This window comes from Tribolium castaneum, chromosome 1, assembly GCF_031307605.1.
Source record: "Tribolium castaneum strain GA2 chromosome 1, icTriCast1.1, whole genome shotgun sequence".
NCBI classification, from domain to species: Eukaryota; Metazoa; Arthropoda; class Insecta; order Coleoptera; family Tenebrionidae; genus Tribolium; species Tribolium castaneum.
In genome coordinates, this window is record NC_087394.1 from 32,733,268 (window position 1) to 32,757,221 (window position 23,954).

Genomic DNA, 23,954 nt, shown 5'->3' on the forward strand with positions numbered 1-23,954 from the left:
CATAAAGTCCGCTGTGTACTTACCATTTCGCTGCGAAATGGCGCAAGGTAAACTAAAGGCGAAAGCACAACTGCCAAAAGACGTTAAAAATAAGAAAAGTGCCAAGAAAGGCAGTGCCATTACCAAGAGGGCAAGTAAGTAAATTACACCCCAATTTGGTGTACTAGGTTTGATTTTGTGATTGTATGTAGATCGTCCAATTCAGCCTAAAAAGAAGGGAATTGTGGAAGCAAAAAAGTTGAAACAAATTGTCCATAAAAACGTGAATAAGGCAATAGAAGAGGAACTTCGTTCGAGAGCCACCAGTGACAATAAATCGTTATCTGCAGCACAAAAGGCAGTCGCGGAATACCATAAGAAAGGGGCAAGTGGGCCTTCTTAAAGTCTAAAATTTTTTCTTATTTATAAGGGAATTTCATGTTGTAATTATAATTATTATTTATTAAAACATATCTAAAAGGAGACTGTCTTTTTGTTAAAATTTAAATTATTCAGATTCACTTGTCTTTAAATATTTTAGGGCATATTTGGATAGGGGGGAAACAAAAAAGACAATATTATTAAAAAACAGTTAGATTGTAAGACCAAGAACTCGTAGAATGGCGTATATTCTATAATTCTAACAGAATTATTAAACTTGCTAAGCTGTCAGGAAGTCGAAAAAAAGCTGGAACTAGGACCAGCTTTTTACTTCAAAGTCAATTTGCGCTCTCTGAAGATCTGTCAGGAAGATTTAATTAAATACTATCAGATTAACTCTGAAGAGAAAATTGAAGAAAATGTACAAGAAAAGGAAGTGCCACATTTACTATTTCCTTTATTTACATACGTCTTTAGGAAGCAAAAATAAAACTCGTACGTTGTGTGTATACATATATATTTTTAGTTTAGTATTTAATTTAATAAACTATTAAGGCCCACAATAAATATATGTAAACATGTATAATGAAAAGCAACGTAAAATTAATAAGTACACAAGTATTTGTCGTAATGGCACTTTTTACACAATTATATGATTATTTTTTGTTTCACCAATTAAGGCACTGGTCGGACAATTACGAGGAAGCCACCTGAAATCACATTTTTTCACATTTACAAAAGCCAAATATTGTAAACTTACAATTAAATGACCACTTTTATCCTTATGTATACTTTCCGAGTTCCCAATAATCACATCAATCGTTCCCCGTTTCCCTTGCTTCATCGAATGTTGAATCCTGAAATAAATCAGTCCCACCTTTGTTTACAATCGCTATTAAGTTACTTACGGCGACTTATCAATAATGGTCAACAGGCCGGGATTATCAGTCACATTTATGATATAAGTAACAGCCTCGATTAAATGTGGAACTTCCAAAATTAAATCGCCTTTATCTTTCTTCAACAAATCTTCCGGAATCCTCACCAGCAGCATCTTATCGTTGTTTGGCGTCACGACAAAGTTCAGTTTGGACAAAGGCAAACAGTGCTTTTGTTTAGCCGAAGAATTCTTCACTTCGATAACGTAGAAATTTTTGGTCGTTATCAAAACGACGCGTTGGCGCGGTTTATAACCATGCCGGTCGTATTTCATGACTGTGGTAACGTACTGAAAGTTGGGCTTTGTTATTTTCTACTCATTTAATAAACGCAAAAAATTATTCGGTACCTGTTCTCTCTCCCCATTCAAGACTTGAGCATAGCTCTGTTTGGCCACCCCAGCCTCCGTCACCCGATCCGTCTTAAACCACCGCGAAACACTCGCTTGGTAGCTCTTTTTCTTGTCTTTGAACAACTTCTCGGCAAGGACTTTAAGCCTCAGCTGTTCCTCCCTCTCAGGGCTCAACTTCAGTCGGTACACCCGCGACATGTGGGCCCCATAGAGGCGCTCCAGGTGTTGCGACGCCTCGATGCAGATGTGGGGACAAGGGGGCCACGTCCGCCTGAGTATATTCTGGGGCAGGTTTTTCGACAGGCGCACCAACCACTGGGCTTTAGCCAGCTCCAAAAACGCCTTGTTTTCCTCAGTTGCGGGCCCATTTCGGGTGATAAAACCCTTGATGAAGTTGCGCAAAACGTTCGCGGCCCTTCTGCGCTTCCTAGCGCGACATTTAGCGATGAACATCCGCACGTATTTTTGCATGATTACGGACGCCTCTTTCATTTTTTTGTACTTTCGCCGCTGGACAAGGCCCTTCCAGGCGGCTTGGATAAGGGCGGCCAAGTCGTGTTTTTTGGCCTGGAAGGCGTCCTCGGTGTAGAAGAGCGTCTTCGGGTAGCGGATGAAGATTTTTGTTTTGCCCATTTTGTACTCGTCGGCTTCGTAGCCAAGGGCACAGACTAGAATTTGGACGCCGTCTTTTGGGTTTCCGATGTATTTGGGCCAAGTTTGTTTCGACAAACATTTGTAGCGCTCCAGGAACAGGCCGTATTCACGTCGGTAGGCAAAACCAGCGCGGCGTACTCGCAAATTTTCCATAAGGCCCAAGTATGTCACTTGGTGACGTACCAACTCCTCGTCAAAGACGCCTAAAGGCCAGGATATAAACCAAAAAGGTTAAACTATCTAGCAAATGCTGTGAGAAATCTTTTAGAAAACTAGCAAAATTTTTATTAAAGAGTGAAAGAAGTGGTAAGATAGAAATGGTACGAGAAAGAAAAATTTATGCATAAAACATCATGAAGAAGAATGTAAATGTGCTTTGTTTGCATTTTGTAATTTTTAATTCAAAATAAGGTATCTATTTATTCATTTTTTTAAAGTTCGGTAGGCAATAAGGTTGTCGTAAAAAAAGTATAGTGTTTAACTCGTTGTTCTGAACATAATTAACAGTCCTACTTTTTAATTTTTCGAATAAAACTTTTTCTTGAACTTTTGGTACTTGTTATTTTACAAGAAAATACTGACCTGATCTTTTATCACCGTTCGGTTTGATGCACCTGATGTACGACGGTTCCTTGTCCATCAAAATGTGCATCAGATTGTTCAGCGAATTTTTAAATTGGGTAATGGCAGTGTTGGGTCGCTTTTTGCTCTGTTGTTCCTCTTTCAAGAAAACTGATTGGATGACATTATTGGAAGATTTGGACATAGTTTCTCTCAAGTCGCGGAAAAGCAAGTCGTTGTTTTTCTCGAGAAAACCTTTAACATTGTACGTTACAGCACCAGCGTAATGAATTAGGCGAAATTCCTGAAAAGAATTTGTTGTTTTAACTAGATGAGAATCAGATAAGCGCTATTTACATCACGGCCCATAATTTTTTGTAACTTCACGTCTGCCTTTTTATGGCTGATGAAGTGTTTGTGGTAACTTAGGTTCTTATCTAATTTATTCAACATTGTCATGTCGGAGGAATCCCCCGGTCGGAGGCACTCTTCGTCCATAAAGGCGATAAGTCCTTAAAACAAGATCAAATAAAATTTTGCAATAATTGCATTATTAAAGCATCGGTTACCTTTATGTTTTTCTTCAATTAGGTCGCAGATAACTTTGTTATCAAAGTACTCAACATTCTGCCACTCGATCCCTTCCTTCAAATACTCCTCTTGTTCCGACTTGAGAGTCAGTTCAATGAAAAGTTGTTGCAGCTTCTCGTTGCAAAAATTTATACACAGCTGCTCGAAACTTTAAAAAATTGTTACATTCAAAATATTTGAATGCTCCAACCCCCTTACCTGTTTTTTTCGAAAATTTCGAACCCATAAATATCCAAAATGCCCATCACGCTGTAGGTCCTCCTGTCGTGCGGTTTGAGGGAAGTGTTAAGTCTGTGAACAAGCCAAGTGAAGAGGCGATCGTACACCGCTTTTGCCAAAGCATCGCGTGCATAAATGGCCAATTCTCGGGTTAATGGAGTTGTTACCACGTCTCTAATCGTTTCAATTGTACGATTTGTGAGAGCATTTTTCAAATCTTCGAGACTGCAACCAAGCAGCTACAAACAACTAACTAAGAAGAGTTCAATTTTTGGGAAATGTGGTACCCTGCTGACAGTTTCCACAAGTTCTGGTTTAATGATTGTGGAAACGCCGTTTTCCTCCGAAAATCCGATGTTCCCCAAGTGCAGAATCGCCGCTGTAATGGCAAAAATCTCGTCTTGTTCTTTCTGATCAAACTCAATTACTGTTAGTGCGTTTTTCACGTCACGGAAGCCTTTGTCGTCGTCAACCGGGCCCCCGTTTCTCTTCGCCTATAAATTTCTTTACTATTTTAATAAAAATGCAATTTGTGATGCTTACTCCATTGGAGATGTAATAGTACGAATCTAAGTCCCGTTTTAAGTTAAGTCTTTGTAATTCTTGTTCGTCCGCGCCGGCAAGGAGTTGATAAAAAATATGAAAATTTCTTTCGCCAGGCACTTGACTGATAACACGCGACTTTTCTAGCAGATAGTTCAGGATGTTTCCACCAGAAGGATTCCCTTCGTAATTAAACTGAATGTCCATGTATTTACCAAACCTGCTAGAATTGTCATTGCGGTTTGTTTTTGCGTTTCCGAAAGCCTCCAAAACCGGATTTGATTGAAGAAGCTTGTCTTTGACCCTTTCAACGTCTCCTCGATGGTCGGTGATTTCGGCAATGTATTGGAGTATCTTTTTCGATGCTTCAGTCTTCCCAGAACCGGACTCGCCTAACAATAATACACTCAAAAAACGAGCAATCAAGAGTAGGATATCTCGTACCAGAAATTAAAATGCATTGTTCCCTGTTTTCGTTTTTTAACGACCTGAAGGCAGTGTCCGTTATCGCAAATCTACAATTTAATGAGTGTTTATTATTAGGCCTAATGACTGTGTAAGGGGGCTTACACATGGGGCGGAACTTCAAAGAAGTGCTTATTATAATAAGCTTTAACGTCTTTGGGGCCATAAATATCCAACTGCTTGTAAGGGTTTACCGAAATTAGCACTTGCCCGATGTACGTCTAAAATAAATAATATTCAAATACAAATTGTTTAAAATAGCCGCGACCGTTATATTATTGAGTGGCTGCACTGTAGTAAAGTGTTGGGCAAATTGAAACACAAAAATTAAATTATTGAAGAAGTGATAAAAATTCGATGTCCAAGTTTTAGGAATATGCTTATTTTCTTTATTGCAATTAAATGAATAATAAAATAAATTCCTTATTCTCTTTTAACTTTAGTGAAAAATAAGATTGGTGCCACGAAACTCCCTAGAATGTTCAAATCTGTAACAATCTTCAGATCAATGAGCGCGTCGTTTTCCTTCCGTTTTTTATTCGTTTATTTCGTTAGAATAACGGTTAATGTTTAAATTTGTTGATTTTTCGTTATATTTATTGCAAAAACTCAATTACGACGTCGCGTAATTTGTATCAAGTACGAAATAAGCAACAAAATGGCCACAAGCAGCACCGGACAAGGCGAAGGGTAAGTGTCCACTTTTTGGGGCTGCGTTTCTACAGCTAACCACACAGGACTGCCAATGAAATCCTCCAGTTAAAGGTATCCCTGGTTGGGATTAAACCCCCAATCTGGCGCCGCATTCACGTTCGCAAATCGGACACGTTTCGGCAACTCCATGACTACATCCAGCAGTTCATGGGTTGGGGGAATTATCATCTCCACGTTTTTGTGGCTGCTGGTGATGTCCGAATTGGGATTCCCGAGGATTCGGTAGGGTTTGACGACATTGTTGATGAGGGTAAAGCGAAAATTTCGAGTTTTCTGAAGAATCCCAAAGACAAAGTTAAATACACTTATGATTATGGCGATAATTGGCAGCATGTTATAACAGTGGAGAAATTGTTGCCGTCTGTGCCCAACGTTCATTATCCCGTGTGCGTGGGGGGGCGACGCGCCTGTCCCCCAGAGGACTGTGGGGGCGTTTGGGGCTACGTCGAGCTACTGCACATTCGCGCCAACCCTTCTCATCCTGAGTACAACGAGAGGATCACCGAATGGCTGGATGACTTGTACCCCGACTTTGACCCGGAAAAATTTGAGCCGACTGACTGCATGCCCTTTTTTTAAGTAACACTTAAATAATCTAAACTTCGTTTCTCCTAATCTAAGAATAAGGTTTTATTTTATTTCTTGTTGATACTCATTCAGTTCGTCAACATTACGATACTTGTGTTACTTTCGTTCAGTAAACTATAGCAAGCAATTTATTTTTTCTTCCCAGTTAAACATCTTTAATATTCCCACTTTTTATTAAACCTACTTTAAAAGAAAATTTAGTTGAAAGGTGTCTCAGCTAAAGACACAAATTTTCTATAACTAAGTACTAAAGAAAGACATAATAAATTGCTAGTACTTACATAAATAATGTTCTCTTTAAACCTCTTTTCGAGATTTTCTACGAAAGCAGCTTCGCTGGTGTAGTCTTCCAGAAGCACGGCATCTTGGACACCCACCCTGTCCCTGTGCTGGAGATGGGTCTCCATGATCGGTCTACAACAAAATCATTGACTTTTACTCGTAGGAAAATTCGTGGCACGTACTGAAGGTACTTTTACTCTTGCGATAAAGCTGACATGCCTATCTTTATAGCTTGTTTCTTTTATCTATTCATGTGCTATTTTCTACTGTCTTTGCTAAAATATATGTATGGATTTGGGCCCATTTTTACTCCTAATTAAGTAACGGCGCAAGAAAAACGATTCTATCGCCTTAAATTGACACTAGACCATAATTGTAGATGCGTGACGATTAGGTGTTGCTTCTGCATAACTGCCAAGACCAACAAGTCATGCAAACTAATTTTATATCTCTCATAAATTTACAGCAAGCTTCCAATTCCCTTTGGACAGCTGATGGTTTTAATTTCTTTTTATAAAAATAGAAGTGCTGTTAATTCAAACAATTGGCACATTAAAATGCTTATCTTTATAAAATATACACGTAAGTGTGCCTACGTGTGTGCCGCTGATGATAATAAAATACCGACGTGCCACTAGAGAAAAACAATTTCGATTTCTAAAAGCCAACAAGGGTTTTAAAAAAATAGACAAATTGATTAGAAAATAATCACAATGAATCATTGTGTTGATGGAAAAGTTGGAATTAACCATGGGTTCGATCTAACAGTTCTAATAAATTGTATGGAAATGCTCCCACAGGTCTAGATGATTCCCCACAATGCAGTTTTAAATTAAAAGTAAATTACAGTTATTAACATTTATCATTTCAGATAAATGGACTTAGATTAGCATACGTCCATAAAAACCCTTTTACGACAAATTGACATATTTTGGATCAATTACGCCAAGATAATTTTTATTTGGTGCTAAAATGTTATTGATCAATCAATTTCATGTTTGATAATTGATAAATGATTGACACTTTGCGGTGTACCTGCCAGATGATGCTGTTAGAGATCAAGTCTCGTCTTAATGTACATAACACAACAATTTATCTCCATTTTAATCGAAGCTTCAGGTTTTATGGTACAAGATTCTGTTTTCCACGTTCTAATGTCTATAACCGCTTATCTTAAAGATTTAGCAAGTGCTCACTAAGTGTCTATTGTCTCATATGTGCAGATTTTGCGATGACTTGAAAACAAATTAAACAAATATGCAAATAATGACATCAAAAATAAATAAACGTAGATTTTAAACTGCATGAGACGCATTGTCTTATTAACCATCATTTTAACTATTAAATAATTAAAAGAAGCCCCCGTTTTAGAATGTGACTGCACTTCGTATTACTTATTAACTAATTGATTACATCATTGTCGCTCTTTTATCAATTTTCACCTGATAAGGTTGATTGTCAAAAAGTGGCCTTCAGAAACAATTAAATTGACAATATGCAAGGAAACATTAGAAATTATTACACATTCTAGAACTGTGCCTTTTATTTTATTTTTTGTTTAATTACTGTCTGCTACATTTAAATAATTATGATATATGCACTCAAAAGATTTTTTCATTTTGTTTCTGTTAATTTATTCGTGCAAAGTGCAAATAACTAAAGCAAAGATAAAAGTAAAATAATAAAATGGTATTTGCAAGATGTGCCTGTGTAATTGAATTCTATTAATTTGTTATCGAACAGTGTCTGATATCGTATAAATTACCGAACAATGTTATCAATTATCATATTATATCAGCGGCATTTATTGGAATGTCTGGAGCCGCCTTGCTCTTGTGAAAGAGACAAGTATGACTCGCAAAGAGCTCAATTACTGTAACAATTTGTTAATTAAAATTGCTGCCAACCTAATTTCGTTTGGGAAACGATGTACATTGTGGTGTAATTGTTTCCGCAAGTTCTCAATTCTTTTATTTGTCTTTGCTCTTTTGCTACAAGCGCTTTAATGTTGCTTACCTTTCTACCGGTCGAAATTAGAACATTCGGTGCACTACCTACGATATTTCCTTCACAAACAATATCAGGAAACTAACTGTAACACTGTTGAAGCTTTAGGTGTGATAACACTTATCTTCTTTTATCGTGATCAATTATGACATATCAAATGCTTCCATTATTGGTTAGTTACACTATGGCAAGGTTTACTAATACTAATAAAATTTATCGATTCGAATAAATCTAATAAATTCCATTTTAATAATTTGCTTTAAAGATATCTTCATGACGTAATATCGAACACAATCAAAGGATTAAAGTACCCGCTTTATTACTTGAAATTTACGCAACTGTATTGTGTCTTTTGATCACCTCGTCGATGAAAGTGAGCCGTGTTTTTACCACAGTTCAGAAATTTATGGAATTTACCGAACATCTCTACCGCTTAATAAATGCATATTAAAAATATGTGGTTAGCTGTTAATTGTTACTTCCTAGAACACAAGTTAATAATTTTGTTGTATAATTGGAAATTCGTATTAAAGTCTTAATCTAAACATGTACGTAAACACTTTCACCTTACTTTCATGGCAAATTGAAAAGTCCATTAAAGCCAAATTAAACAATTGTCTCACATATTTGAGAGATATCGGAATAAACTCTTGAAGATCCACTTCATTCTTTAATCTTGGCGCACCAACAAATTGTTATCGCTAATTAGTTTTATTTCGATGAATTCAAATTTAAAAAAAGTTAGCGGATGCCATTGAGACCAATCATTTTTATTTCTGATGGTATTTTTTATCAACTTTATCGCATCGGACAAATAAGGGCACTTGCTTTCGAGTGGGTTTGGAGATGCACTTTATACTTTCTTTGACTTCTAAGGCTAGTCTTGACCTTTAAGGACGAAAACATCAATCCTTATGCACAAGTGAAAGTGTTCTCAAAAAGTTTAAAGAAATCTTGATTTTAATGTGACTGATCGTTATCGTAATTGTATTAAAATTCTACCTTAGACGACACTATCAAGGTTGTTGAGCCAAAGTACTCTTGCAGTCATTGTCCGTTGAGTGAGTCAGTTATTTCTTTTAAGCAAGGGGTCTAGATGTCTAGAAATTGTGTGGGCTGGTAACGTGGGTTTCGTTTGTATTTCATCATTAATTTTTAATAGATTGAGAAAAAATTTCTAGTTATTACACGCTATTGTGTTGACTAAAAGAATATCAAAATTTCTTTTACACTGTTAATTAAAACAAAAAATGAAATTGAAAGAAAGTACGTGAAAATTAGCAAAAATCCTACAACTTTTCATTTATGACTCATCAATATTAGTATAAAATTATTATTGGTAATAAATAATCATTTAAGGTAATACGATTATGTTATTACACGTTTTACAACATTTTATGTATGAAAAACCAATAAAACTGTTTGATTGAATGCAGTTATTTTTATGGTTATAGTATTTTTACATTTTTCAATCATCCGCAATTAAAACGATGAGGTATGTACTCGTATTTATAGAGGAACGACTAATTTTAGGAAAAATGCGTGATCCAATTGTAGCGCCGATAAATATTTTCTTAATTGTTATTTTTACCTACGATGTTATTTTTTTATTGACACCTTCAAGAAGAAAATTATGAAATTAACAAAGTGCTTTTAATTTTCCACCTTTCATGTCATGTTACAAGAGCCGCACAAAACCGTGCACATTTTGAAAATTAGTCAAAATTCCAAGTCATTAGCTAAGTGTTGCACTTAATTTTTCTGATGTTTATCCATCAAAGGCAACAATAAAAACATATTCTTTTATTGTCGCGTCATTAGATGTGCTGTCAACTCAATTATTTATAATTTCATAACACCGCGTAAATGGGTCTGGGTTTCCTACTTTCATTAATAATGAGGGTCAATTAATTCTACTTACTTTCAGGAAAACACCTGTCATTTGATTATGTATTTACTTTATACATTTTTATAATGCGGACGTTATTGTTAGAGTCATACTTTTTTATTTCAAGAGGATAAATTAGTCCGATTTGTCTAAATCTTAAAGCTGGACAGCGGAACAATAAAAAATAATGGGGTGTACAAATCAAAATAATAACCCATTAACCTTAATGTATTAAAAGAGTTACTTAACTTGATTGTCCACTGAAATAACCACTATTTTATCGATGTTTATTTTGTTATTATGTCCCAAAAGGTGTATTTTTAGAAATAGAAATTAGAAGGGTTGTGTTTCCGTTTTTTATAATAATAATAATTAATATGCATTTATGTACTGTTGACTGATGACTGCACTTTTTTTAATGTTTAAGGTATTATTTCATGCTCACTGAGAATGTAAAAACTTGCATCTTGTAATCACTGAATATTATTATTAGAGTACTAGTTTTTTAAATTAAAAGAATGTTACTAAAATTTTTATAAAAAGTAGAAGACTTTTACTTTCAAAATAATTATAATTGTTGTTATAACATTAATTGCACACACCATAAAGTTTTATTGTTGAAATCATACGAGGAATGTTTAATTTCATTTTTGTTTATTTCCTATGCATTTTTTACAATGCAGAAACTTTTTCCAATTCGAAATTACAGCTATTATAACCTCATGAATCAATTTGTTTGGATTAAACCTTTTATTGCTGTATACAAATGTTAGACCATTTTTATCGTACAGTGCCATAAATATTGAGTCTGGCTGGAATAAATCTAACAATTTTAAAATGCAGTCAGTGTGACCCAATTGTTTCAAAACAAATATATTTCATAATGATATTAATCATGAAAGGAAAATATTATCCTACATCTCACACTTGTTGTAAAATGCCAACATTCATTATAATCATTAAAATAGTTTCCTTGGTTTGATAAAAATAACAAGAAAATTAATCAACGAAACCATGTGAATTTTTCAAGGAAAATTAATTCGGTGTGAGTATTGTCGCTATAAACCTTACATTTTTAATTGCAACTTTCCGCTAATTAATCTATTAGTTTACAAAGTTCTTCGCACGCTTCCGTTCATTCATAATATGAGGAATAATATGCGAAAGCTCAGGGCCGGACCAACCGTTAGTGAAAAAATATACCAAATTTATTAAAGAGAAATTGCAACAAAACAAAACTTTTTTTAGAGAAAAAAAGATTAATCGTTCCTTAAAAATGTTAAGATATGTATTTTTATATTTTGAGTAATTATAACAACTTTAAAAGAATGATTTGTGGGAAAATTAAAAGCTATAAGTGTCAAGAAATAGTAACTAAAGTAATTTAGTCTTTGGGGAATGGGATAGGAACATTCTGGAACTGGAGGAAAAAGAAAATATGCGGAATAGAATATGGAAGACTAAGAAAGAAAAGTAAATATAAAGATTAGGGATTATAACTAACTTTGAATGAGCTGAAAAAAAGTTACTCAGGTTGTAGTTGCTTCTGGAAGATCAGACATCATTATGTAAGAAAAAAGATGCCAAAATTGGAGAAAACTGAAGAATTGAAGAAAAAAGATTTGGGAAAGAATTGTTGAGAAATTATAAATATCAAGAACGAATTTATTGAATAACATATAGTTTACGAAAAAGTTTCAGGGAGAAGATAGCTTTGTAGGAAATAACTAATAATTTTTGGAAAATTCGCAAAAAAGCAAGGGGAAAAATGTTTGTCCACAACCACAAGACAGTTTACGTAAGTAAATGATTTTTTTTTCGTAAAAATAAAAATTTTGATGTAAAAAAGTAGATAACAAATTTTGAAAATTTTTTGAACTATTGCAGTGACCATTTTAACTGATTTTTTCCAGGCATGTTGGCCCCTGTCCGCCCCTGGAAAAGCTGTAGAATTACAATACGAGTGTGAAATCCCCAGTCCCAAATCATTCTCGGAAAATTACGGTTTCTTTCACGAAGAAAGAACGCCTTCATTACAAATACAGATGGACAGGTACCGGTACTGCCGGTACCTGCACCTACACAAGATAAAACAAGGAACCACTCACTACACGAATAAATGGTTCGTTTGTGTGACTAGCAGATGCAAGCATACTTTTTAAACAATTTAATTTTTGACCCAACAATGGAGAAATTTTTCCAAACTAATTGAAAACAAACCGCACAATTCGTAGGTGTTATTGAATTAAATGCGCAAGCATACGATATTGTCACTCGCTGACCTAATAACATGTTTCAGCAAAGAATAATTCGATGTGTCATCGTTTCGGTGTTTTCCCCTGACTGTCCCGCGTTTTATTTATTTTTTTAAGGTTGCAAATACGTACCGGTCCAAAAATTCAGGTATATTCCGTTGCACAAAACTTCACTGAATTTTTTCTCATGTTTTTGCAAAATGCACAAGTATCGTCCGGAAATGAATTCACAGCGGCGCGTGTCACGCTATTTCACGCACGTGTAGTTCAAAATGTCGCGATCCTATGTATAAAACGCGGGCATCGACGGCCAGACTGCATATTCCTTCGTGTGTGGAGTCTTCGACCACTCTGTCTCTGTGGTCCCCACAACACGATATGAACTCTCCCGCCCGCGATGAACGGTGAAAGGTTGCCAGTGGCGGTGCCGGAGAAAAATTACAGTGACATTTTTCCCGATGCACCAGACATGAATATTCACTTTCGGGGATTTTAAAATAATGAACCTCGCTCCATTTTTATCGTTTATTAATTTCATTGGCCGGCAATCGCCGGAGTTTATCCTGGCTCCGGGTGAAAAGTAACACATTCGAGCCATGAAATTTATTGCGAATGGCTGAAATTTCTTGTTTTTACAATTGTCTTTGTGACTTTTCTAAAGTACTTTATCGTTTTTACTTTTGTATCGCATGTGGTGCTTGTAAAGGAGAAAACTCGTTTGTCCACCACTAGCACTTGCTTATTGCCGGTTTGCCTCTTCGGGACTGAGGAGTGAGTTGTTCTCCTTGTCATCTGCACCATTGCACTTTTTCATTTGTAACGTATTGAATGCAATATAAATTCTACTAAGGTCCACAATGTGATACACTTAAAAAGCTTTACATTATCCACACCACATATTTTACCTTCAAGTAGAGTGTTCTGTGATTTGTGTCGACATTGTATATTGTGTATCATTAAAAAATAATATTGCATTGAAAGTACAGCTATCACTGCACAATACATAGTTAAGAAAATATGAGGGTAACATTTATGACCATAATCAATCATCTGACTAAAAGTACAAATTCTACTAAGCAACTCATTTTCTCCAGTGCTGTAAAGCCCAATTTTTGAATTCACTTAGAGTTAATTCACAATCCGTTATATTTATTTAAAATGTTATGTACAATTATTTACGTAGACACACATTAGTTATCACTTCGACTATCACTAAAACCACTTAAGGAGGGTAAAATTCAAATAATTTAGTTTCAGTTTTTATTTACAAGTAAAAGAAATTGCAGTTATGAGTGCTGATAACTATTTTAACGAAATAATTAAAGATTAGTGAGAAAGTCTTATTTCAGTACACAAATATTATGTTAAACGTTTTCCTCACTTTGGGCGAAAATAAACTAACTTAATTTAGATTAATTTTGTCATAAGTTAAATTTGGATTAATTGTAAAAGAATTGCATAAAATGTACTGACCTTAACTTGGGATTTGTTGGATCGACAGTGGTGGAGAATTAAACATGTACCTGTATTTTTTGTCAAGGATTCTTATTAGGTCAGGGTGATAAAATGAAGCTGGTTAACCACTAGAAATCAATATAAGTAAGTCATTGATTTATCTGGTCAGGATAGTCCACTATCTGCTTTATATGTAGGTGCAAGATACGTAAATTTGATTCATACAATTGCGATTATTTAGACAATATTTGACTAATTTTTAATGGCAACCGTTGCTTCAAAACCTACGTGAATTTAAAAATTGAAGAGTAAACTTTTAACTCGTCTATTATTTAAAACCTGAAACTTTTTACTCATTTTTCGTTCACGAACTTGGACGCGTATCGCAGACAATTCATCAATTGAACTTCTCAAATATTTATAGCGCAATTGGTAGTAAATGAATCGATAAGTAGACAGAGTGGGATAATTATCGAGATAAAATATTTACAATAAAGAAATAACAGAGATAAAATACAGAGGAAAGGTTGTGAAGTGCATTTAAACAATAATTTTTGCTTTGAAGGAATGCTTAAATACTGGTTTTAGTACCGACTTTAGCAAAAGCGATTTCTCCTTAACTTTAATCATGAAACGAGTCACGTTTAATCTTTTACAAAATTAAATTCTTATTATGCTCAAAAAACACAATCAGATTACTTAACAACATTCTTGAACTGTTTTATTTTTCTGTGGTGTTTTGTTAAAACATTTGGTTTTCCACCAATTGCTTAACCTTGGTATTGATTAAGTAATTAATAATGTTAAGTGATAAAATATGTATGACGTGCGTGTCGTGATTTTATTCGATTGACTTACAACCCCACAAAGCTTTCTAGTTTTTCTCTTCATAAATCTTTTAATAATCGGCTCGTGTGCATTGGAGTCAAGCTTGACCAATTTATTTACAAAATTTTTGCGAAAAAAATTGAATAAACTCTGGTAAAATTATTATTCAAACCTGGCGTTATCGTCCATCTGCAAACCTACAATTTGGATCGATTTTATGCAAATATTTTTCCGAAAAGAAGATGTAAAAATCTATGACTCAACTTATTCCTGCTAAAAGCCGCCTTTTCTTGGTAAAGTGGCAATGAAAAATTTAATTCCAGTTTATGAGTTGCGTGGAGAAATAAATATAATTACACATTTATCTTGTTTTTACTGGCCGACGATCAAAATGTTGGAAACCGTCCATTTTTCCATTTATACAAAAAGAAAATGAATGTATTGAATTCATTTTTGTTGTGCAAAAAATTGTACTATTGACGTATGTACAAGGTGACTGCTAAAAGTGTTTTTAAGTACATACTGAATCTTAAAAAGTAATATTCGCCCAGATATTTTCTATGCAAGTGAATTTTTTCAGGATATTTCTACTCTTTCTTATAAACAATTAATTAATTATAAGGAATTGTGGAAATATTCTCAAGAAATTCACAGGCTGAATTGTGTGCGGTTATTAGTGTTTGAGATAGATATACTTTAATATACTTTTAGTAGACTCACCTTGTATAGGCTTTTCGAACGAAGACTGAAAACGGCGTTTGTTTCTTGTCTGTTTCCACGATTTAAATTTTTTTGTATGTATAATAGTAATAGATACATAATAAATAACTTTATGGAAAATTCTGATTGAATAAAAAAAACCAAATAGAGCAAAGTTTAAGTTTAGAGAAAACGGCTGGTTCTTTGAATATTTTTTCGATTTTTCCGTGCATTACATGCATAAAACAATTCAAATTCATGATCAGTTACCTTAAACCCTATATTAGTATTAGATATGACGTCATTTGTATTAATTGGACGACGCGTAGCGACGGCCGGCGTCCAATGTCAACCGTTTGCGTGTTTTGTAGCGTCGCGGGCGTCAGTTGTAACGCGTTACACGTGCTATGAACACTTTAACAACAAACTGTTCGTTGTATTTCCAATACACACACGTTAATTACCTCCAGTCGTGTATATTTACAGTTTATGACTAACAATGATAACGATGCAAATTGCCTACCCGATTTAAAGTTTTATTTGCAATGTGAAAATTTAAAGAAAATGAGTGAATGACTTGCGGTAAGTACGGAAACCACCCTGACCTACCCTGACCTAGCACGAATTGGTGAATGCGAAAAGGAATAGCGCTTTTCATTTTCATCAATGGGCGTAGTAATTAATTAAAAACACAATAACTTTTATGTTTGATGGATGAATTTCCTTTAAAACATGCTAGAAACACGAAAATGGTGACGCGTCCTGGAAACCTGTACAAAACTCCTCCAGGATCACGTGGCACCAGTCCTGCCAGGAGTCTGAACAGGAGCACTAAACCCAGTCCGGTCCAGTCACCGAATCGGACTTCGAGAAGTCCACTCAGGACTACCTCGAAGAAGATTCAAAGCAGTCCCGACAGACAGAGAAAAACTCCGGAGAAAGTTTTGATAAGGTCGAGGGGCAACAGTCCGGCGAAAAGTCGGGACAGTTTGCCCGGTTCAAGAGGGAGCGAGTAAGTGTTTAACATTTAATTTAATTGAACAATGCAATGATTTCTTAGTTCAATTATTATCAGCCAGTCAAATGTTATTACATTTCCGTAATTTTGCATAATTGAGATCTGGATTGTATTAATTTCACTAATCGTGCCATTCGATAACACAGGTCTTTGGCCTTTTCATAGTTTATGCAAATCTGCAAACAAAAATAGTTTTCTCCGGTAATTTTTTCAGGTCAAAAGTCTTTACACTATTCGTGATCTGATCACACGAAGCAAAAATCGAAAATAAAATCGTAGCGATTTACACAAGTTATTGTAGTTTAGGATTTCTAAAGATATTGATAATGAAATTTTCGGGTAATTTGTGATATTTCACGGATCAATGGACATTTTGTTAACACTTATGTGCGATTAAATGCACGCCAGTTGTCCATTTTTTGTTTACAGCCGCAATTTATTGCTACGCCGATTACTGAGGTTGTCATCGAAATTGGCTTTATAATGGAGCATAAATATTAGAAAATCAAGTTGTGTACAATTTTGTTAAATTTATCTCTACGTAATATATATCACTCTGTCGATAAAAATCGTCCCATATACCTATTACCTATACTTTGTTTTGCTGCTACTTGCAAATTTTTCTGTATAATTTTTATATAAACTAGAATAGTTGTTACTTTAGCTGTAACTGAATACATGAAATTAGAGCATTTCTTGCTGCAGGAGAGTCCTAAAGGGTCGTCAGTTTTTATTCTTTGTAACTATTACATCAATTTATTATTATTATCAATTAATTTACCTGTTTCTCTTAATAAAATTTGTACAAGAGGTGTAAAGTGTTCATTTTTATTAGTTCTAGTTTGAGTATTAAATATGTTTAATAATGATTTTTAAACTTTGAAATCTGATGACTTTTTTTATATGATTATTATTGTTTTCAATTATACATTTGTAGCTTTGGATAAAAATAAATGATTTTTTATTCTATATTACTATTTCCGAATAGGTATCTACTCCAGTAAAAATACCACCTATAATGAGTAATGATAGACCACTTTTAAATAAAAAAAATTAAATCTTTGTTTAAGGTTTCTTATCAAAGATCAAATTGTTATATTCAGTACTCGTATAACAAATTATTAATTTTGATGATTTTTCTGACGTAAAAGTAGCCACACACTCCACACTAGACAAAGCAGATCTTCAATAAAATTACAACCTGATAACATGCTATCCCTTAAAATCGATTCTTGGAAATAAAAATATTTTTCCACGACCTAAGTTATCGCTACTAGTTTGGGGAAGCAAAATCATTTTAAATTTCATAATACCAGCTATAATGAAGTTCTATTTAACACTTGTTTACTATCATACAATAGAAACGGGTTACAATAAACTGTGTTATTGTGTTATTTATGAATCCTTTGATGTTATTTATCCAGAATTTAGACCAATCATGTATGCCACCAATGAAAAAATTATCGATTTTACATACTTACCTATAACTATGATAAAATCTAACCTTGATACGATTTTATTTAAGCAAGCTTTTAGAGTAGCTATTATGTGAATTGATACGTTGGTATGTGGGCATATCGGAATGAATAAATAATAAAATTGAACGTGCATCACACAGGGTTTTATTCCTAAAACCTACAAAAACACTAATATTTTCCATTCATAACTTTCGGTTCCTGTAGACATCGGATATAACATTATTATGTTTCAGTTGATGCGAGGTTTGTTATTTGTTTTTAAATAACAATAAATTATGATTAATAAAACTTGTTACTCAGTCATTCATTAACAATAATCCCAAGCATGAGATCAAACCATTTGTGAATCACTCTTATAAATATTTATTTATTAGCAATCATTGATACATTTGTTGGTTGTTAGCCCACGTAAATAATAAATAAAAATAAAGGGTGGATCACCCTAAAATTAAGCAAACTTATACGAGAACCAAAATTCTGAATCATTTTATTCGCCGGCAAAAACATTTAAATGCCAGCAAATTATTGACATTAAGAGCTGGCATTCCACTACGTACTACGAAGAAATTAGGGTTTCCTTCCATTAAATTGCTTGAACTCTCCATCCTTTCAACTGTAACCTTCAAATTTAAATAACTACGTGCACCACCAGGTGAATGAGAACGTTACAATAAAGTTTGGAAAAAATTTCAAGCAACCGATAATGGTTCTATTAATGACTTTCATTACCGCACTCGTTTGAAGTCGCACCTGCTTATAATTAGGAAAGAATGGCGATAATAAGTTCCCAAAGTCGGCAACCAATTAACATTTTTTGCGCGAAAATTTCAATCAAAATTTAATCACAAATTCTAAATTTTATTGACTGAGATAATGAACTTGAGAAGGAAGGGTAAACTATTTCATTAATAAATAATAATTTTTAAAAGTGGATCGTAAAGTCGATATTGTGTCATGGTTGGTATTGCCGATAATAATCCAATTAAACGAAGTTGTTTTAAGGTTGGTTATTTTATCATTTGTTTTGAAACTTTGAAAATTCCATTAAAACATTTTTTTCGTGATATTATTTAATTGGGCCATTTGCAGTAACGACACTTTTATTAATGAGGTGGCACGTACACCCATATTGATTACTTTTTATTGTCTTTTTTCCGACAGAAATGTGATTGATTTATTTTTCAGTTTTGGTAGCATAGAGCGACTGGATGACGATAACAATCTACAAAGAATAATTACAAGTTACAATCAAACGGAAGATAATATTAATGTAGTCGTCAGGTAAGCCAACATTCACGTAAACCAAACTTGTCGTATCCTTGCTTGAATAGTTAATAGACTACAAAATAGCCCGACTAGATATTTTTATATCATAGTCGAATATTTGATGACACTTTTTGTACGTTCTCAGGGTGCGACCACTCAATAACCGTGAAAAAAAATCGGGTGATACTTCTGTGATACAATTCCCTGGCAATGGTCAAGTCTTGGTAATTTCACTATATCGATCCCGTATTAAAATAATTATTAAACTTGCGTAGGTGGATGGAATACCAGGCGGTCCAAGTGGCGGTCAGAAACCTAAACTTTTCTCATATAACGTAGTTTTCGAGCCTGCGGCCACTCAGGAAGACGTTTTGCAGTTTTCAGGCATGAAAAGACTCATTGAAATGGCGCTTGAAGGGTTCAGGTGTACGTGTTTTTGTTATGGACAAACTGGAAGCGGAAAAACACACACACTGACAGGACCTCCTGGCCTTGTATGACATAAATAATATTTTTATTGACTGATGGATGAATTAATATTTTGTAGTTCGGGGTGAGACCGGCCCCTTTTAGTGATAAACACGGCCTTGTTTTTCGATCGTTCCTTTATTTGTTTCAACTGATACAACAAAAAACCGACGTACATTTCGTCCTCAAAGCCAGCTATCTGGAGATTTACAACGAAAAGGCAAGCGCAAGTTTTTAATCAAGGTGGCCTTAGTCGGTATTACCAACGTAGTTTCGAAATCTCAGGCTACCGTGTTTAAAAATTCAATTGACGGCACGGTGTATTAATTATGCATTTTAAATTGTTGTCATAGATTTACAACTTACGTCACTAAAAAAAGTTAAAACTATGACATATTTTAATTCAATAATTGATTCCTGAAACGATATCGATCAGGAATAAACAATTTTCCATTTTTAATATTAATAATTAATATTAATAATTGCTGAAAACTTGAACACTATTGTAGACATTATTGGAAGAAAGTTGTCTAATATGCCTACCCTAAGCAATTAACGTACTAAGAGACGCTGTTAGCGAGTTCTGTGGCATTATTTAAAGATGCAAAATAAAAAAAAAAACTTAAGAAAATATTTAGCCAATCTAATAGATAGATGTAATACATAGTGAAAGTATTGACCTTCTAAGCTACTGAAATACAAAGTTGAATGTATAAGTGTACAAGCATCGGTGGTTCAGTGGTAGAATGCTCGCCTGCCACGCGGGCGGCCCGGGTTCGATTCCCGGCCGATGCAACTTTTTTTTTTCACTATTTTTGATTTTTGTTTAGGTAATTGATTTATTAAATCCTGGAAGCGCAAGGAAGCCCCTAGCAGTCCGGTGGAGCAAAAAAGCACGCGGTTTTTTCGTTGAGAATCTTTTTACGGTCGACTGTGAAGAGCTCGACGACTTAATTGCAGTTCTGGAAGAAGGATTAAGAAATCGTGCTATAGGGAAGCACAACATGAATGATTTTTCCAGGTATTTTTTAGTTTTTTTGTGTTTAGATTCACAAAAATTGTTTTACAGCCGAAGTCATACGATTTTAACTGTTTATATCACGTCTGAAGAACCAGCTGAAGGAGGTGTTTTTCTCTCGAGGTCTGGGAAAATAAATTTCGTTGATTTGGCGGGAAGTGAAATGACCAAAAAGACACAAAGTGAGGGCAAAACGTTAGAAGAGGCGAATAATATTAATAAAAGTCTGATGGTGTTAGGTAAGTGAAACATTACTAGACTAATTATGAAGGAATTTATCAATTTAATTGAATAAAATAAATTTAAAACATTTTATCTACCCTTTCGAAAAAGTTGATAAAGAAGTAGTTTAACATATACTATTGAATTGAATTTCAATCATGAATGAACATGATTATTGAATTGAATTTATGCGAATAATTTGTAAAAAATCAACTTACTTCTTCAAAATAAATACGTATTTTAAAGTAAAAAAGCAAAAACTTGAAGAAGAAAATTCTAGTTTTGTGTTTGTTTTGTCTAGCGTAAAAGTTTTTTGAAATTCAAATTTTCTAACAAATTAATTATTTGTATTCTAATTGCAACACTGACATGGAAAAATAAAATATTGAGAGAAAACTTGTCTCATTAAGAATGCATATAACATTCGTTATAAATGAAATGTTATTGAATCCATTTCGATTACAAAAATATTTATATACATTCAAGTTCAACACTTATTTACTAAATTATGTGGGGTTTTCGTACAAATCCAATTACAAAACTCATGAAAAAAGTATCTATTTCAATGGTGCATGAATTATAAATAGAGACCTTTTCACTCTTTGCGCTTAAAAGTCAATACCTCGGAAAAGCCAATAATAGTTTAATAACTAATCTCTGAAGCAGTTTGGTATAAACTGTGATCGAATTACTTGTTCTTTAATTTGCTACTCTAGTTGATTGATTTTCTCTTTAGGGTACTGCATATCGTCGTTAAGTGATTCCAAGCGAAGGAACTCGCATATTCCTTATCGAGATTCAAAACTGACCAAGCTCCTTGCAGATTCATTGGCAGGAAATGGCGTAACACTGATGGTAATTTTTTAGGGTTGATTAAGACTGCCTTGCAATAAATCTGTTTCAGATTGCTTGCATTTCTCCTGCCAGATCCAACATCAGCGAGACCCTCAACACGCTGCGCTATGCCGCTCGAGCGAAGAAAATTCGAACAAAGCCTATTGTCCTGATGGTAAATATAAAAGAATTCCCTCGTTGCTTGTAACATATTGTAAATGTCATCAGGACCCTCGAGAAGCGCTCATTCTGAGCCTGAAACGAGAAGTGAATGTCCTGCAGAGCGAAAACGAGCATCTGCGCTCGGCGCTCAACGTCTACTCAGGGTCAACAGCAGGAGATTTACCAACAGGTTGGTTTTTAATTTATAATTAGAACTATTATCAGTTTCTTTGTACAAGTCGCACTAAAAATGCGAGCCTCTGTGGCCCAATGGATAAGGCATCGGCCTCCTAAGCCGAGGATTGTGGGTTCGAGTCCCACCAGAGGTAGCTGCGTTTTTTGCAACTACGGTTTATCAACATTTATTCCTGGCTTTGACGTAGTTGCGACAAAAAATAGATAGCACGCGAGCCGAGCTCCAAGCAGCCGATGTTCAATGAACAAGAACGGAGCAAATTTTAACAATTAATTACTACAAGAACTTTTTAATTTCTTAAATTAGTGAGAAAGTTCAAGAAATTTTGTATGTGTACGATTTTAGTTGAATTTAAATGATGCAGATCTCTAGATTCTAGAATGTCAAATGTTGACCTATAAACTTTCTGTATATTATAGTCTTATCTAATGCTCTCTATGTCCTAGATTAAGAAACATCAGTTATCACTTTATCAGTAGCTCCATTTCGCGCAGCTAATGATTTAAAAAAATATCTGAGACATATTTTTTTCAGTTATTGCAAATTGCACTTAAAATTGACAAAAATGTGTTTTCTTACATTTTTATTTGCAGCGTTTTGAGAGATATCTTATGGAGCGCAATTTTTTTATTTTCGTTTTGTTTTCATAAACCAATTAACTTAGAAATGCACTTGTGTACTTTGCCTCAGAGAGGAGAATAGTGGTAACCCCACCCCACGTGGATTTGGAAAAACTGGCCGAACTCGAAGGCCCCCAGCTCGCCGAACTCGTCCGCTTATACATGACCGAAAACGAAGCTCTCCGACGCGAAAACTCCGAGCTCTACTCTTCCCGCGAAATCCTACAAAGAGACCACGAACTCGTCTGCCGGGAAAACGAGCGTTTACTAAAGAAACTCGAAGAAGTGAACTCGTACGTGCCAAGACCCCAATTCCCAAAATCGATTATAATTTTTATTTTAGTGTATGTTGTAGGTCTCCCCTGATTCCAGCCCGGCCCGCATTTTCCGCCGAACTCCTCAACAGCATCGACTCCGAATCCACGACAAACATTTGGTCGGACGGAGACAAATCTTCACACAGCCGATCGCCCCAACAAATTCCGCAATCGATTCAGAAGGAGTTGGACAAGAGACAAATTAAAACAGAGTACTTGTTTAAAAATATGAGTTTTTTAGCCTAAATAAAAATTGTAGGATTCAGACGCCTAGACGCGGACACCGCAGGAACAAGTCCTTGGAAGAAAGCTCGAGCGATTCGAAAGTAGTTCGAGTGAAAAGCTCCGAGTCAGACGGAGGCCCCGTTCTGATAAATCGTTCCGGGTAATTTGCCTCAAGTTGTACAGTTGCACAAATTTTGTGATTTGAGCGACTGTATTAACTTGCTAGTGCAAAAAGTTAGCTTTTTAACATGAGGTTGTAATTCAGCACTTTCGACTCGAATAGTCCCGAAAGAGAACGCCAACTGGCAGGTAGGCGGTTTTCTGTGGCAAAACCGGACGAAAATGAGCCGTCAATGAATGGAGCACGACGCAAATTAGAGAAGAATTCACATATTTTTGGAAGCGTTATTTCCTTAACGGATGAAGAAGACATTTAATTAATATAGCTCGAGTGATACTGTAGCAATACATAATCTTATTTTAGTACGTTCTCCCATATTGTACCAATAGTTAATTTGAAGACACACTGTAGAATTAAACACTTGGAATATTCAAATTGTTACTATTAAAACAAGGTACAAATATACATTATTTTACTAGAAAATTGTGTTTATTTATCCTAAAATGGTGATTGGTGAAGGTTTCACAAAAATGAGGTAAGTATATCTTACACTGATATTATAGCTTCAGAAAATGTGAATTCTTCTCTTGACACAATTTTAATTGATCA

General features: G+C 34.7%; 3 protein-coding genes and 2 non-coding genes across 7 annotated transcripts; 4 read left to right on the forward strand and 1 right to left on the reverse strand.

Annotated features, from left to right (window-relative positions):
• Positions 1–1,041: 1,041 nt before the first annotated feature.
• Positions 1,042–12,762, reverse strand: Myo61F (Myosin 61F). Of its 2 annotated transcripts, none has more exons than XM_015977591.2 (14): positions 12,551–12,762; positions 6,268–6,400; positions 4,790–4,905; positions 4,664–4,734; positions 4,220–4,611; positions 3,964–4,170; positions 3,656–3,915; positions 3,436–3,605; positions 3,224–3,378; positions 2,888–3,170; positions 1,649–2,508; positions 1,269–1,588; positions 1,121–1,217; positions 1,042–1,070 (listed from the first exon to the last, which is right to left on the reverse strand). In XM_015977591.2, exons 2-14 carry the CDS (start codon positions 6,391–6,393, stop codon positions 1,056–1,058), a joined length of 3,072 nt encoding a protein of 1,023 aa, XP_015833077.1. In that variant the 5' UTR covers positions 6,394–6,400; positions 12,551–12,762; the 3' UTR covers positions 1,042–1,055. The 2 variants fall into 2 exon arrangements, with proteins under 2 accessions (XP_015833077.1, XP_008200294.1); XM_008202072.3 differs by lacking the exon at positions 12,551–12,762 and adding an exon at positions 8,285–8,451.
• Positions 5,129–6,113, forward strand: LOC103314887 (hypothetical protein). The gene is made up of 2 exons (XM_008202071.3): positions 5,129–5,374; positions 5,422–6,113. The coding sequence occupies exons 1-2, from the start codon at positions 5,343–5,345 to the stop codon at positions 5,975–5,977; spliced, it is 588 nt and encodes a 195-aa protein (XP_008200293.1). The 5' UTR covers positions 5,129–5,342; the 3' UTR covers positions 5,978–6,113.
• A 2,924-nt stretch (positions 12,763–15,686) lies between the features above and the next one.
• Klp54D (Kinesin-like protein at 54D) lies at positions 15,687–23,828 on the forward strand. Of its 2 annotated transcripts, none has more exons than XM_001810922.4 (15): positions 15,687–15,982; positions 16,140–16,412; positions 19,082–19,177; positions 19,308–19,386; positions 19,438–19,656; positions 19,710–19,850; positions 20,461–20,651; positions 20,700–20,887; positions 21,607–21,725; positions 21,775–21,879; positions 21,933–22,056; positions 22,753–22,975; positions 23,026–23,211; positions 23,259–23,384; positions 23,490–23,828. In XM_001810922.4, exons 2-15 carry the CDS (start codon positions 16,150–16,152, stop codon positions 23,659–23,661), a joined length of 2,232 nt encoding a protein of 743 aa, XP_001810974.2. In that variant the 5' UTR covers positions 15,687–15,982; positions 16,140–16,149; the 3' UTR covers positions 23,662–23,828. The 2 variants fall into 2 exon arrangements, with proteins under 2 accessions (XP_001810974.2, XP_008200295.1); XM_008202073.3 differs by having other exon boundaries at positions 23,038–23,211.
• On the forward strand, positions 20,355–20,425 carry TRNAG-GCC (transfer RNA glycine (anticodon GCC)). Its single transcript has one exon. It is a non-coding gene; the product is annotated as a tRNA-Gly (tRNA).
• Positions 22,123–22,195, forward strand: TRNAR-CCU (transfer RNA arginine (anticodon CCU)). Its single transcript has one exon. It is a non-coding gene; the product is annotated as a tRNA-Arg (tRNA).
• Positions 23,829–23,954: the final 126 nt, after the last annotated feature.

What these genes read in the sequence shown, in the direction of transcription:
- Klp54D (XM_001810922.4), top strand. Translation starts at nt 16,150, where the DNA reads ATGGTGACGCGTCCTGGAAACCTGTACAAAACTCCTCCAGGATCACGT. An exon ending in AATATTAATGTAGTCGTCAG is followed by an intron (nt 19,178 to 19,307) that starts GTAAGCCAACAT and finishes GTACGTTCTCAG; the next exon opens with GGTGCGACCACTCAATAACC. An exon ending in TGACAGGACCTCCTGGCCTT is followed by an intron (nt 19,657 to 19,709) that starts GTATGACATAAA and finishes AATATTTTGTAG; the next exon opens with TTCGGGGTGAGACCGGCCCC.
- Myo61F (XM_015977591.2), bottom strand. Translation starts at nt 6,393, where the DNA reads ATGGAGACCCATCTCCAGCACAGGGACAGGGTGGGTGTCCAAGATGCC. An exon ending in TTTGAAGTTCCGCCCCATGT is followed by an intron (nt 4,735 to 4,789) that starts GTAAGCCCCCTT and finishes ATTAAATTGTAG; the next exon opens with ATTTGCGATAACGGACACTG. An exon ending in AATTGAAGAAAAACATAAAG is followed by an intron (nt 3,379 to 3,435) that starts GTAACCGATGCT and finishes TCTTGTTTTAAG; the next exon opens with GACTTATCGCCTTTATGGAC.
- LOC103314887 (XM_008202071.3), top strand. Translation starts at nt 5,343, where the DNA reads ATGGCCACAAGCAGCACCGGACAAGGCGAAGG. An exon ending in AGCACCGGACAAGGCGAAGG is followed by an intron (nt 5,375 to 5,421) that starts GTAAGTGTCCAC and finishes CTAACCACACAG; the next exon opens with GACTGCCAATGAAATCCTCC.